The 14269-nt window shown below is 42.1% G+C and overlaps 1 protein-coding gene across 1 annotated transcript in view; it reads left to right on the forward strand.

Annotated features, from left to right (window-relative positions):
• Nucleotides 1-13192, forward strand: part of LOC139417270 (phosphatase and actin regulator 3-like) — a 58151-nt gene extending 44959 nt beyond the window's left edge. Inside the window, exons 8-12 of the mRNA XM_071166529.1 lie at nt 10712-10767; nt 11353-11414; nt 11783-11923; nt 12274-12350; nt 12749-13192. Coding sequence (XP_071022630.1) covers nt 10712-10767; nt 11353-11414; nt 11783-11923; nt 12274-12350; nt 12749-12764 — 352 coding nt within the window. The 3' untranslated portion in view covers nt 12765-13192. The remainder of the gene's footprint in view (nt 1-10711; nt 10768-11352; nt 11415-11782; nt 11924-12273; nt 12351-12748) is intronic.
• Nucleotides 13193-14269: the final 1077 nt, after the last annotated feature.

A 14269-nucleotide genomic window follows, 5' to 3' on the forward strand; every position in this document is an offset into this window, starting at 1 on the left:
ACTGTTTCACATTAGCGGAAAACCACAACAGTTCGGTATGAGCACAGAATGTGAAGGCATTTCAGGACTATTCCTATTCCTGTGTCAAGCTGGGGTACACCACTGTGTTATGTAACCAGCCACATATTATTATTTTAACAGGGGAAACTTATTGAGACCTAGGTCTCTTTTACAAATGTGCCCTGTAATAACGCAGTCGAGTGCTACTCACCTTCGAGAAAGCGATTTAACAGTTGGAGACTCCCAGGAAAACAATCGACCTCGGGCTATTTTTAGTTCCGCTCAAACTAACAGGATACTCAAATTGTAATTTTGTCACAGGACAACAAGAGAATGTATTCACTACCAGCTGCAAACAAACACCTTATGTAAAAGGCCACGTCAGAGCAGCAGTGGCAGCATGACTTGTAAGAGGCTTGCGTAAGAGCCCCAGGGTCAGGCAGTGTGCTTTGTGAAGACAAAATTCCTCTTGCATGGGAGTGAGATGTGGAGCTGTCTGAGGAAGGTCGCATTGAGGTCGCCATTGTAGGCTTGTCACACAAAAGAGCATAGATGCTAAAACTAGCATCAAACATAATAATTTGCTGTGTGATTTCATTGAAAGGGGTGCACACAATGCAATTGCGAGTTGTATTTGTAACTGAATAATATGCTTTCCATTCTATTTGAAATATGATAGTTATTTTGCTCACTGCTCAATGGTCTCTGCCATTTTGCTTGTGCAAAATGCTGTCCTAAGTGTGTAAAGAACTGCATCGGGATCTTGGAAACCAACTGTGTGTCCTATAGGCACTGAATTAGACCCCATTTGAGATGAACTGGTAAACATATTTCAGGGGGACCACTCTACCTCTAGCATTTCTCCCCCTAAATGTCTGAGTTTTGACTGTTGAATTAAGCCTGATTTATGATGTGATTTGGAAACTAGAATCTGCACACACAGTGGGCCTCCAGGACCACGAGTTGGAGACCTGTGTGAGCACTGTGGAAGAGAACTCACAGGAGCATAGGGCACCACCCAAGCAGTTGGTCCCAATTTGTTCCCTACATCTTCCCCTAGGCCCTCTGATCTGAGGCCTACAGATCAGAGATTTTCAGATCTGTACAGTGGAAGCGATATGATGGAAGCAGCACTACATTGCTCCTACCTATCCAGACCCTTCAGATCAGCAAACATTGAAGGGTTAGGACCAAGGGGTAGCGGTAGGGAGTGATTTCGGACCGGCTGTAGGGACTCTTATCTCAGTATACTATCATTTGTGCTCCCATCGTCTAGTCAGTCAGGGCTGTGGCGGTCACGAAAGTTTTGTCAGCCGGTGATTGTCAAGCAACTAACTGTCGGTCTCATGGTAATTGACCGTTAATTAACAAACACATTTAGTATCTCCTGGCGTCCACTACAAGCCACTGATGTTGACCTTTTAAAAAGTCTAATAAATCCATGTAATATAGCCTACACCTATCACAATAAATCCATTATTTATTTTAGACGGGTCTAAAGAAGCATGATATGAAGAAAATGTAGTCTTTCAGAAGAACAGAATAGTATGCTATGCCAATTGGCTGTGGGCTACACTAGTTCATTTAGCAGACAAGATTTTCTTAGAATTCCGTGGCATTATTTTATAGTTTGAAGAATTTAATAAAATGGGAGGATATTTTCTCCAAATGATTTGAGGGAGTGCGCACATGTGGTTATTCTGTTTTGAGAGGTTAACAAAGAAATCGGTACTCCTTTATGCTTCATTTTAGAGGTATTAATGTAACTTTAGCTGTTCTACAATCGTTGGGCGATATGTTTTGAATTTTAATACATTGTTAGGCTGCATGTTGTGACTAATGAAAAAAGTTGCCTGAAAGACATGAGCTCTACTTTGTCTTTTGTACAGTCTGTAACACTACATCAGTCACTCAGTCACAATTTGACAAGCACTTGATAATGCCTCGAATTTCACGGTGGCATCCCCTTTGTGTGGCATAATGCACCCTAAAAAAATCCATGCCTTTTCAGGCCAGTGGCTGTTGTGCCCTTCACGCTCCATCACGTGATCGGGTCTTTCTCACAGGCTACAAGTGAAGACGGCAGGTGTGGGGCGACAGGCAGCCTAGTGGTTAGAGCGTTGGACTAGTAACCGAAAGGTTGATCGAATCCCTGAACAAGGTAAAAATCTGTCGTTCTGCCCCTGAACAAGACAGTTAACCCACTGTTCCTAGGCCGTCGTTGAAAATAAGAATTTGTTCTTAACTGACTTGCCTAGTTAAATAAAGGTAAAATTAAAAAGACATCAGGGACGCAACTCCGCACGTCCTTATCCAATTCCGAGGTGCATATTGAAGATATGTCCGCATTTACTTTTTGTCAGCCAACAAGATGAGTAGGCTTAACATGCAGCAAAAGCATTAGCCTATGTCAATTTTCTATCCCCCATAGTACAAATGTCAATGTATTCTATTCTGTGCGAGAATAAATAAATATTCTAAACTAGAAAAAAGCTAAAAATAGTCTGGGACAGTTGTGGGATGCGATAGATCCCAAATTAATACAACCACTAGCATCAACTTTTTTACTCAACAGATCACTGAGCTCAAAATGTTAATAAACGATTAGGCTATATTATTCACGTTAAGCGCAGCAATGCACATATGGTAGTAGGCTATAAGCAAGAATGTTCCATTAGCGGAAAACATTTAGAATGGACAATTTATGCACCTGTATCAAAACGGCCAGCTGGAAAAATTTATGTAATCTATATAAATAGCGAATGGAGGACGCTTTTACCCGTGGTTTATTTTCATGCCAGCCAGGTAGGCTATACTCCTGTTGTAAATATAAGCAATGTGCTTAATATTAGGAAAGTTGAAAAATAAACATAGTATGTGTCACACCTGATCCTGCTCCCGCTCCCTGGCGCTCGTGGGCGCCAGGCTCCCCAGCATTACACACTCCTGCCACCATCATTACGCAAACATGCATTTCACCCCCGTCATGCGCATCAGCAATTATTGGACTCACCTGGAATCAATTACCTCTGTCATTACCTCCCCTATCTCTGTCTGGTTCCCCGCTCTGTTCCCTGCTTCTGCATTAATTGTTGTTTTGTACCCGTGTGTTGACGCTGTTCTTGTCTTGGTCTTTGTCTGTTTCCTGATTTTTAAATGTTGACACCCCGTCCCTGCTTCTCATCTCCGGTGTCGGTCCTTACAATCGATCTAGCCTAAGGAAAGCTGATCCTCTTTTTAGTAGAGGCCATCACTCTGTTTTCTTGCGCAATTGCATAGCCTATTGAAATGTTGCACAACATGACCTCATGGGCTCTCATGAAGTGTTTGATTAGATTGTCTAAAACATTTGCATTGATGTCAGTGATTAGAGGGACAATAGAGTGCTGAGTACCAGGCAGTTAGCAAGTTTGGTTGGCTACTGATGACCATCAGCAGCATCAGAGCTTGGAAAAGCATAACTATCATGACTAAACGGTCACGTGGAATTTGACTGCCGGTATGGCAGTAATTCGGTCATCGCAACAGCCCTAGTCACAGTTACCTCCAGACAAAACAGAGACCACATGAAAAGGTCCACTGCAAATATTGAGACTTGTAAACATTTTGATTCGCACACTAGAGTAGACATTTGAGCTGCTTATTCCTTCTTTACGTGGTAACACTAGTAGTATACAGTGCATTCGGAAAGTGTTCAGACCCCTTCCCCCTTTTCCATATTTTACATTACAGCCTTATTCTAAAATTGATTTTAAATATAAAAAACTCCTCAATCGACAAACAATACCCCATAATTACAAATCGAAAACCGTTTTTTTAGAAATGTTTTATTACAAATAAACATACCTTATTACATAAGTATTCAGACCCTTTGCTATGAGACTCGAAATTAAACTCATGTGCATCTTGTTTCCATTGATCATCCTTGCAACTTGATTGGAGTCCACCTGTGGTAAATTTAATCGATTGGACATGATTTGGAAAGGCACACTTGTCTGTATAAGGTCACACAGTTGACTGTGCATGTCAGTGCAAAAACCAAGCCATGAGGTCAAAGGAATTGTCTGTAGAGCTCCGAGACAGGATTGTGTCGAGGCACAGAGCTGGAGAAGAGTACCAAAACAATTCTGCAGCATTGAAGGTCCCCAAGAATACAGTGGCCTCCATCATTCTTACATGGAAGAAGTTTGGAACCGCCAAGACTCTTCATAGAGCTGGCCGCCTGGCCAAACTGAACAATCGGGGGAGAAGGGCCTTGGTCAGGGAGGTGGCCAAGAACCCGATAGTCACTCTGACAGAGCTCCAGAGCTCCTCTGTGGAGATGGGAGAAGCTTCCAGAAGGACAACCATCTCTGCAGCACTCCACCAGACGGAAGCCAAACAGGATTCTCTGGTCTGATGAAACCAAGATCGAACATCTCTGGAGAGACCTGCAAATAGCTGTGTAGCGAGCCTCCCCATCTAACCTGACAGAGCTGGAGAGGATCTACAGAGAAGAATGGGAAAAACTCCCCAAGTGCAGGTGTGCCTAGCTTGTAGCGTCATACCCAAGAAGACTTGAGGCTGTAATCATTGCCAAAGGTGCTTCAACAAAGTACTGAGTAAAGGGTCTGAATACTTATGTAAATGTGATATTTAAATGTAAAATGTTTAATACATTTGCAAAAATGTCATTATGGGGTATTGTGTGTAGATTGATGGGAAAAAAACAATTCAATACATTTTCGAATAAGGCTGTAACGTAACAAAATGTAGAAAAGTCCAGGGGTCTGCACTGTATGTGCCAGTTTGCTGTGTATGCTCCATATTTTGGTGACACTGCACTTTTTTAGAGAAGGGAAAGCCCAACTATATTTAGCCCTGAAGATGGCGGAGAAGAGGGAAGCTTAGCAGAGGAGTAAAGCATATTTCCCCAGAGTACCCTTACTGAAAGGCAAAAACAGTCCATCACTCCCGGCTTAGATCTCCCTAACGGCTCCGAGCTTAGATTTAATTTAAAACATTTCCTAGTCTCTCCAGATAAGAGAAACTGCCAGTTGTGGTGGGAGCAGAAAAAAAGATGCTGTCCTAACTTATCACTGGGATAATGACACATTCTGTCCGTTATCACAGTGTGAAATAACCCGTCTATCAATAGTGCTCTCTGCCATCCACTTCTGCTGCTACGGCGGGGCTATTCTTAGCTCAGATACTATTGAATAATGCATCCTGGTGCATCTCTCTCTCTCTCTCTCTCTGTCTCTGTCTCTGTCTGCAAAATGTGTGTTGTTGGGGAGAAATGGTGGGGAAAGTGCAATATACAGTAGGCCAGAATGCAGATGTTTTTTTTATTTTGGAGAGTGGAATTCCAAACTCATTCCTATTTTTATGACAGGATGGGAGAGAAGCAGTGAGACAAAATATAGGGCAGAAATGAGTAGCGTTTATGCCGGGATAGAACCGGGATCCCCGCTGCAGGGGAATCAGGCCTATATGGTTAGAGAAGCGAGAGCGTTACACGCTTGACCAGACTACGGGCCAGCAAAAGATGTGTTTTGCGGAGAGCTGGGTTACTGTGACTGCTCACTGCAGTTTGGCTGTCAATTTGTGGTTGGAAGTATAAAAGAGACCTAATGCCTGCTTTAACTGCCTACTCAAAGTTGACTTTCCTTTTCTTTCCGGGCACGACTAGCATGGCTTTATATTTATCCTAGTAGTGTGTTATAGGCTATATGTTATACTACTAAAGATTCAATCCAAACGGGTTACAGGACAGCTCACTACGGACCTTTTAATGGTAACTTACGCTTCAGTGCGTAAATGAATGCGATCTCTGAGTGTTTGGGGAAAAAAGGCCTTTAAAGGGGGTCATCACTAGTCATAAACCCACGTATTACTACAATCTGATCTTAAAATCTTTTTTTTTATTTTTACGGTATAGCCAATTTTGGCTGTGGCTTATCTAATGGGAACCTTTTAAAAGGAACATTGGCAGCTGTGTAGTAGGCACTAGTTAAAGGTAATTTAGGCTTAAGCCAACATGCGCAGCATTTACCATGCGACCTCAGCGAACATCTGTCAAAAATGCCCAATTGAATCCAGGCCAGTGTTTGTAAACTCGTGCTGACACAAATTCTGTCATTGTAGGACAGTGGGTAGGCTACCTTATACACCTGCAGCATATACTGGGTATTCATCTCATGTTCTATGTTCAAGAAAAACAGTATCTAAACTGTATTGTATTTTAGACAGCTGTCCTTCAGTCAATATAGGCCTATATAATTATAGGGTAAGAAACATCAAAACATAAATATTTGTATGAGCCCTCTCTCTTGACTTTACCTTTCCAAATCCCCCAAGTTAAGATATTATTTGTTGCCAAGAAAAGTAAATGTTCTAATCTACACATACACACAGCTATGATTAGGCAGGCCTACATTGCAACATAATACCCACTGGTGGGTTGCTGAGGTGTACTGTAGTAAGGGTTCCCTGGGAAGAATCCATTGTATTAGATTTCCATGAGAAACGTGTTGCTAAGCAACCCATCGACCAGGTCAATATCATTGTGATATAGCATCCATTGGGGCTTTGAGAGTGATTCTCCATTTCATCTGTTGAAAATGTTATGCCACCACATCTGTTGGAATGCCTTTCTCATTCACTCGCACTGGACTGGCAGATGTGGGATATAGATGATGGCTCTTGTGTTGTGAAGTGCCTTTTTTGGTGATTGGAAAGTAGACCGACATGTTCAAAAATAAATGTCTTAGACAAAACAAGCTTGGTATGAAGTGGGAAGATTCGTGACAAAACTTTACATAAATGAATGTAGGCTACAATACAATTTATTGAATAAATAGTAGCCCTAGATATTAAACACAGGCACTTTGTAACTTGTTCATTCTGAGCATGATCTCAAAAAATACACATAACATGAGCTAATATTATTTTTCCTTGGAAAATGTACCTATCGGACAAAGGGAAACTTGTATCAAATTAATGAATTATTCTGCAGTTATTACTAGTCGCAAGTCTAAGATTTCCTGCTGTTTAAATGTAATTTAAATTATTGATATACCTATTGATTCTCATAAATGTATTAATGATGTAGGTCTATAAATGCACAACTGACTTGCCTAGTTAAATAAAGGTAAAATTAAAAAGACATCAGGGACGCAACTCCGCACGTCCTTATCCAATTCCGAGGTGCATATTGAAGATATGTCCGCATTTACTTTTTGTCAGCCAACAAGATGAGTAGGCTTAACATGCAGCAAAAGCATTAGCCTATGTCAATTTTCTATCCCCCATAGTACAAATGTCAATGTATTCTATTCTGTGCGAGAATAAATAAATATTCTAAACTAGAAAAAAGCTAAAAATAGTCTGGGACAGTTGTGGGATGCGATAGATCCCAAATTAATACAACCACTAGCATCAACTTTTTTACTCAACAGATCACTGAGCTCAAAATGTTAATAAACGATTAGGCTATATTATTCACGTTAAGCGCAGCAATGCACATATGGTAGTAGGCTATAAGCAAGAATGTTCCATTAGCGGAAAACATTTAGAATGGACAATTTATGCACCTGTATCAAAACGGCCAGCTGGAAAAATTTATGTAATCTATATAAATAGCGAATGGAGGACGCTTTTACCCGTGGTTTATTTTCATGCCAGCCAGGTAGGCTATACTCCTGTTGTAAATATAAGCAATGTGCTTAATATTAGGAAAGTTGAAAAATAAACATAGTATGTGTCACACCTGATCCTGCTCCCAATCCCTGGCGCTCGTGGGCGCCAGGCTCCCCAGCATTACACACTCCTGCCACCATCATTACGCAAACATGCATTTCACCCCCGTCATGCGCATCAGCAATTATTGGACTCACCTGGAATCAATTACCTCTGTCATTACCTCCCCTATCTCTGTCTGGTTCCCCGCTCTGTTCCCTGCTTCTGCATTAATTGTTGTTTTGTACCCGTGTGTTGACGCTGTTCTTGTCTTGGTCTTTGTCTGTTTCCTGATTTTTAAATGTTGACACCCCGTCCCTGCTTCTCATCTCCGGTGTCGGTCCTTACAATCGATCTAGCCTAAGGAAAGCTGATCCTCTTTTTAGTAGAGGCCATCACTCTGTTTTCTTGCGCAATTGCATAGCCTATTGAAATGTTGCACAACATGACCTCATGGGCTCTCATGAAGTGTTTGATTAGATTGTCTAAAACATTTGCATTGATGTCAGTGATTAGAGGGACAATAGAGTGCTGAGTACCAGGCAGTTAGCAAGTTTGGTTGGCTACTGATGACCATCAGCAGCATCAGAGCTTGGAAAAGCATAACTATCATGACTAAACGGTCACGTGGAATTTGACTGCCGGTATGGCAGTAATTCGGTCATCGCAACAGCCCTAGTCACAGTTACCTCCAGACAAAACAGAGACCACATGAAAAGGTCCACTGCAAATATTGAGACTTGTAAACATTTTGATTCGCACACTAGAGTAGACATTTGAGCTGCTTATTCCTTCTTTACGTGGTAACACTAGTAGTATACAGTGCATTCGGAAAGTGTTCAGACCCCTTCCCCCTTTTCCATATTTTACATTACAGCCTTATTCTAAAATTGATTTTAAATATAAAAAACTCCTCAATCGACAAACAATACCCCATAATTACAAATCGAAAACCGTTTTTTTAGAAATGTTTTATTACAAATAAACATACCTTATTACATAAGTATTCAGACCCTTTGCTATGAGACTCGAAATTAAACTCATGTGCATCTTGTTTCCATTGATCATCCTTGCAACTTGATTGGAGTCCACCTGTGGTAAATTTAATCGATTGGACATGATTTGGAAAGGCACACTTGTCTGTATAAGGTCACACAGTTGACTGTGCATGTCAGTGCAAAAACCAAGCCATGAGGTCAAAGGAATTGTCTGTAGAGCTCCGAGACAGGATTGTGTCGAGGCACAGAGCTGGAGAAGAGTACCAAAACAATTCTGCAGCATTGAAGGTCCCCAAGAATACAGTGGCCTCCATCATTCTTACATGGAAGAAGTTTGGAACCGCCAAGACTCTTCATAGAGCTGGCCGCCTGGCCAAACTGAACAATCGGGGGAGAAGGGCCTTGGTCAGGGAGGTGGCCAAGAACCCGATAGTCACTCTGACAGAGCTCCAGAGCTCCTCTGTGGAGATGGGAGAAGCTTCCAGAAGGACAACCATCTCTGCAGCACTCCACCAGACGGAAGCCAAACAGGATTCTCTGGTCTGATGAAACCAAGATCGAACATCTCTGGAGAGACCTGCAAATAGCTGTGTAGCGAGCCTCCCCATCTAACCTGACAGAGCTGGAGAGGATCTACAGAGAAGAATGGGAAAAACTCCCCAAGTGCAGGTGTGCCTAGCTTGTAGCGTCATACCCAAGAAGACTTGAGGCTGTAATCATTGTACCTCATAACCCAAACTCAATAATCTAGCATATAGATTTCATAACCTACATTTCATCATCTTGTAATGATCCTATTAAACACGTTTGTCATTTTCTTGAATACAAGCATGATTACTCTGTATAATCCTGTATATTTGCATTGCATTATTAGCATTCACCATTAGCATACTTTGCTTATAAATGTTAAGGTTCCAGCACCTTCATCTTTTCAGAGGTAGTGAGCAGCACGTGGCGAGGTCAACGCGTGCGGCTTCAGGGTGCGTGACCTGACTTTGGTCCTCACTCAGAGCGTTGGACTTTTGAAGGTGATCTGGGGCAAGGCGTGCTGTGAGGTTGTGCGGTGTCCTCTGTCTTGATACCTTCATCTTTCGGGCGGTGGGTTTGACCCATGCTGTGTGGAGCTGACCCCTATCTATTATTGATATTAAAGTCTTTGAAATGTTCCCTTGCACAGGTGACTCCAAAGCCATTTTGGTTTATGTGGATTGTTTGAAGCGTTGATAGTGAGGTATACGCAAACGTGAATTAGTCATTATTTTCTATTGTATGAGCCTGTATGATCTTATTAATATGCAATCATTGTTAAATAAAATAATTGGATTGTTTAATTACCAGTTTGTGATATAGATGTGTAGCTACCAATGTCAGAAGTACATTTTGATAGGCGAGTCAAGATAGGGTAATTGTAACCTATTTTACTGTAGGTAAATTGTAAAAAAGAAGCAGCTTTGTGATAATGAGAAATGTAATTGTCTGAATAGCGATGGGGGATACCTTAAACGGAAATCTCGTATGCACCTCCTCCTGACAACAAATTATGCATGCAGTCGGAAAAAGGAGGCAGTCTGAGTAGCACATCACGACCCAGTTCAAAAAGGTTGCTGCGTGTGTGTGTCGCGTAGACTGCAAGGGATGACAGTGAAGCGAGCAGCTGCACAGGCAACAGCAGATGACAGTAGAGCTAGTGTTTGTTCCTAGTCTCTCTATTTCAAGATTTGAGACATTAGTATAAGGCAGCCAGAGCTCAACAGTAGTATAACGGAAAATACCAAAAATTGCACGTCTGTGGGTATTCCAGATGTGGGGAGTGTCTCTACCAAAGCATCATAGTCGGGGTCTAGACGCGAGATGGAAAGACGGGGAGTTCCCCGATAGAACAACTACATTGAGAAGAATTGATCCGGCGGACTTGGTTTAAAAGTTACTTCTTGGATGTTGACGAAGCTTGAATCGAAAATGGTTCAGAACGTGGTTCTGGTGTTTTTTCGCAGGAGACTCAGCCAGAGACCAAATGTGGAAGAGTTGGAGAGTCGGAATATCCTAAAACGTGAGTTGTAAAATTTATTTTAATATCTGCTATTTTTATATATATATTTTTTTTTTCATTAAGCTATGTGAAATTCATGCACAATTTCTGAATAAATCTACCAAGGTAGACAATAAACCTACATAAATGTATTATGATAAATACATTCACTCATGTAAAATTCAGGAGGCGGAACAGATAAGCGCACATTGTCTTCCAACATGCATAACCCAACTTGATGTTGGCCAAAATGTTGGTGATGGCATTCTCAGGAGACCATTTTATTAGGATCTGGATCTGACCCTCAGTGGAACAATATTCACACTCCTGTAAGGAATTATGTTTTAAACTTTCAAATATATCCCCATGGATTAGACTTCATTCGTAATGTCTGAAGCCTAATCTGTGTCTCTACAGTCAGAGTGGAACACAGTGGGACACTCTTTCACCAGTAGATAAGGTTTAGGGTCAAACAGTGATATCACTGTTATGTAGATTAGAGGGAAAACAGTGATGAAAACAAGTGACATCATTATTGGGAAATGTTTTCCAACCTCTCAAGTGTTCTTAGTCATATCACAAATTATTTTCTTCTCCTTGGTTTAGAGAGAAATGACCAGACAGAACAAGAAGAGAGGAGGGAGATCAAACAGCGGCTCAACAGAAAGGTATGTTACACCATTATTATACAAATTAATTACTCTAGTATTATTACAGTAATGCAACCTGCTGACATCAGATTTATTTCTTCTGACTAGTACTTGTTCTGTTTGTATATTTTGTGTTAATCTCATGCTGTGCACTAGATAAATATTTATTTTGCTCTGGATAAGAACATGTACATTGGTCCTAAAAGACCTTGTATGGCAAAATCGTTACTTTTCTGGGAGCAGCATTTTGATCCAAAATCACGAATGAATACAGGAAAAAGTCAAACATGGGTAGCTAATGTAGTCCTTATTCAACCAAACACGTGCCTGTCAAATGACTGTACTCATTCATACCAATGCCTCTCTGTTCCCATGGTGTATTTCAGCTCAATCAGCGGCCCACAGTTGACGAGCTACGGGACCGAAAGATTCTCATCCGTTTTAGTGACTATGTAGAGGTGGCCAAAGCTCAGGATTACGACCGAAGAGCAGACAAGCCCTGGACCAGGCTCTCTGCAGCCGATAAGGTGCGTGTCATTGGTGTCAAAAACAAGGAACCCTTCTGCAGCATCTCTTCCATTTCACATTCACCACTTAAAGTGACTGGCACATACCCTTATCAGAGCATGTTGTGATGTAGGGCCTATTTATTAAAGGCCTAAAAGCATTGAGTTCTGGAACTGTGAAAACATACTGTTGTCCTTGCTACCACCTCCATAGCGCCAGCATGTCTCACTGTTATGGCTAAGACCTTGTCGTATTTTTATTTTTGTACTACTCTCTCAAGCTACGTGACAATTTTCGTGGGCCAATGTGCGATGTCCGTCTCCGCTTAAAGGATGCTCTCTAGTCTAACGCTCGTTGTATTCCTCCACAGGCGGCTATCCGAAAGGAGTTGAACGAATTCAAAAGCACCGAGATGGAGGTGCACGCCTCGAGCAAGCACCTCACAAGGTAAGTGGGTGTGATTGCTTCTATTCTCTGCTGCGGCTGCCTCTATTTTTAGCTCCCCAGAAAAGATCCACAGAGCTAAAGATCGATGTGCATGCTTAAAAGGGGGAGGAGGGGAGTCCTTGCTTACCTTCCCGGGGGCCTGATATTGGAAAGAAAAATGACAAATGCTGTCTGTCCCCAATTAAGCATGTGCGGGAAACGAAGATCCTCTAGTCAATTTGTGAGTGACCTAGGGAGACAGCGGCCCCACTCACCCGGCACACAAAGCTGTACTAAAAATAGCCCAAGATTGATGAATAGCTGTAATCATAACTGGAGTGATTACAAAGGCACCTTCTCTGCTCACGATCACACCCCCCCCCCCCCCCTCACTCTTTCACCTCCCTCTCCTTTTGTAGGTTCCACAGGCCGTGAATACGAAGGGGAGTTTCTTCTGTGAAGAAATAATGCTGAGCCTAGAATTTTCGGTTGCTGCGTCGGTGGCGGTTAGAAACTGCCGGAGCCCGGAGGACATTCTTCCAGAGCCCATTCCTTTGTCTGCAGGGTGTCCTCAATTCCTCCAGCGCGCCCCTAGGTTTCGTCGAGGGGAGTTGGACAGACGGTGATGTTTGGGGGTGTGACAGTGAATCCCGGAGGCTGTGTCTCCAACGTGGGAGCTGACTGGAGGAAGAAGACTAAAGGCAGAACCTCGAACTCGGACTCCGTCTATCTGCCCATCGGTTAAGATGGAGCTGAGGGAAGAACAATGCCTGTGTGTGCAGGTTTTTTCAAACTGACTCCTTTGAGAATGTGGTTGAATGCGTACAGGGAAGATGACGTTGTGCATGTGACCAGCTTCACCTTTTTTTTTTTTTAATAACGTGTCACTTGAGGAGGATGGGGGGGAGGGGGGGGGGGGGGGGGACTGTGTGGTCGGCCGTGGGTGAATTTCGTACCAACTGTATATGTCAATCTGAACCGGACTGTCAATGTTTTCACTCAAGAGAGAACCTTTGTAAGCACTACTTGTCTTCAAAATACAAGGTCTTCAAAAAAATGTATGCATCTTATTTTTGGTAATCACCATTTTTTTTAAAGTATTAATAAATGGATTGCTAGGTAGCTGAACAGGTAAAAGCCTCAATCCAGCCTTCCCCTTTGTATTGCTCAGAAAGTAGCAAGATACTGTAGTAAGCAGAGTGAATGTGAGATTCATGGGTCTGACAGGCAATATGAGATAATATACAGCAGGGCTCTCCAAGCCTTTTCCTGGAGAGCTACCGTCCTGTAGGTTTTCGCTCCAACCCTAATAATTACCGAGTTGATAAGGGCCAATATGTGACATCAGGGTAAAAATGTCAATGGTTTGATATACGGTTTTCTTGCAGCTTCACGGGTAGTTACAGGAATAAATGTCTAGGTAGGCACAATAAAACCATAACTTCACCTAGCAACAACAAAACATCTACATGTCACAAGAAACATGGACACTGAACGTTTCTTTGTCATGCCTAGTTGCCAGCTCTTTTTGTGCTTTAGTCAACTTCTCTCATTTATAGCCATGCTAAACATTCCTGAAGAATTAAAAAGAACAGCATTTTTATGTTTTAGTAGTTGATTATCATATACAATGGGTTCTGTCAAATCATTGACAATAATGAAATCATTATAATCAGTAAACCCTTCAAGCATTGTGTGTGTGTTTGAAAACTAGCTGTCAAATTATTGCTTCCTTTGTCCTTGTTTCCTCCACTGCTTGTCTCGCCTTGAAAGTGCATTGTAGCCTATGGGGAGGAACCTTCACTCCTCTCCCCCAATGTGCTGTGAGAGGGAGGTGAGGAATGGGCGAAACAAGGGGAGAATCTCAATTGCATTTCCTTGATTCCTCACGTCCTCTACCCTCGACTGTCTCAAACCATTGGATAAGAAGGTGAGCGTGG

The sequence above is a fragment of the Oncorhynchus clarkii genome, chromosome 9 (genome assembly GCF_045791955.1).
Source record: "Oncorhynchus clarkii lewisi isolate Uvic-CL-2024 chromosome 9, UVic_Ocla_1.0, whole genome shotgun sequence".
In the NCBI taxonomy this organism is placed as follows: Eukaryota; Metazoa; Chordata; class Actinopteri; order Salmoniformes; family Salmonidae; genus Oncorhynchus; species Oncorhynchus clarkii.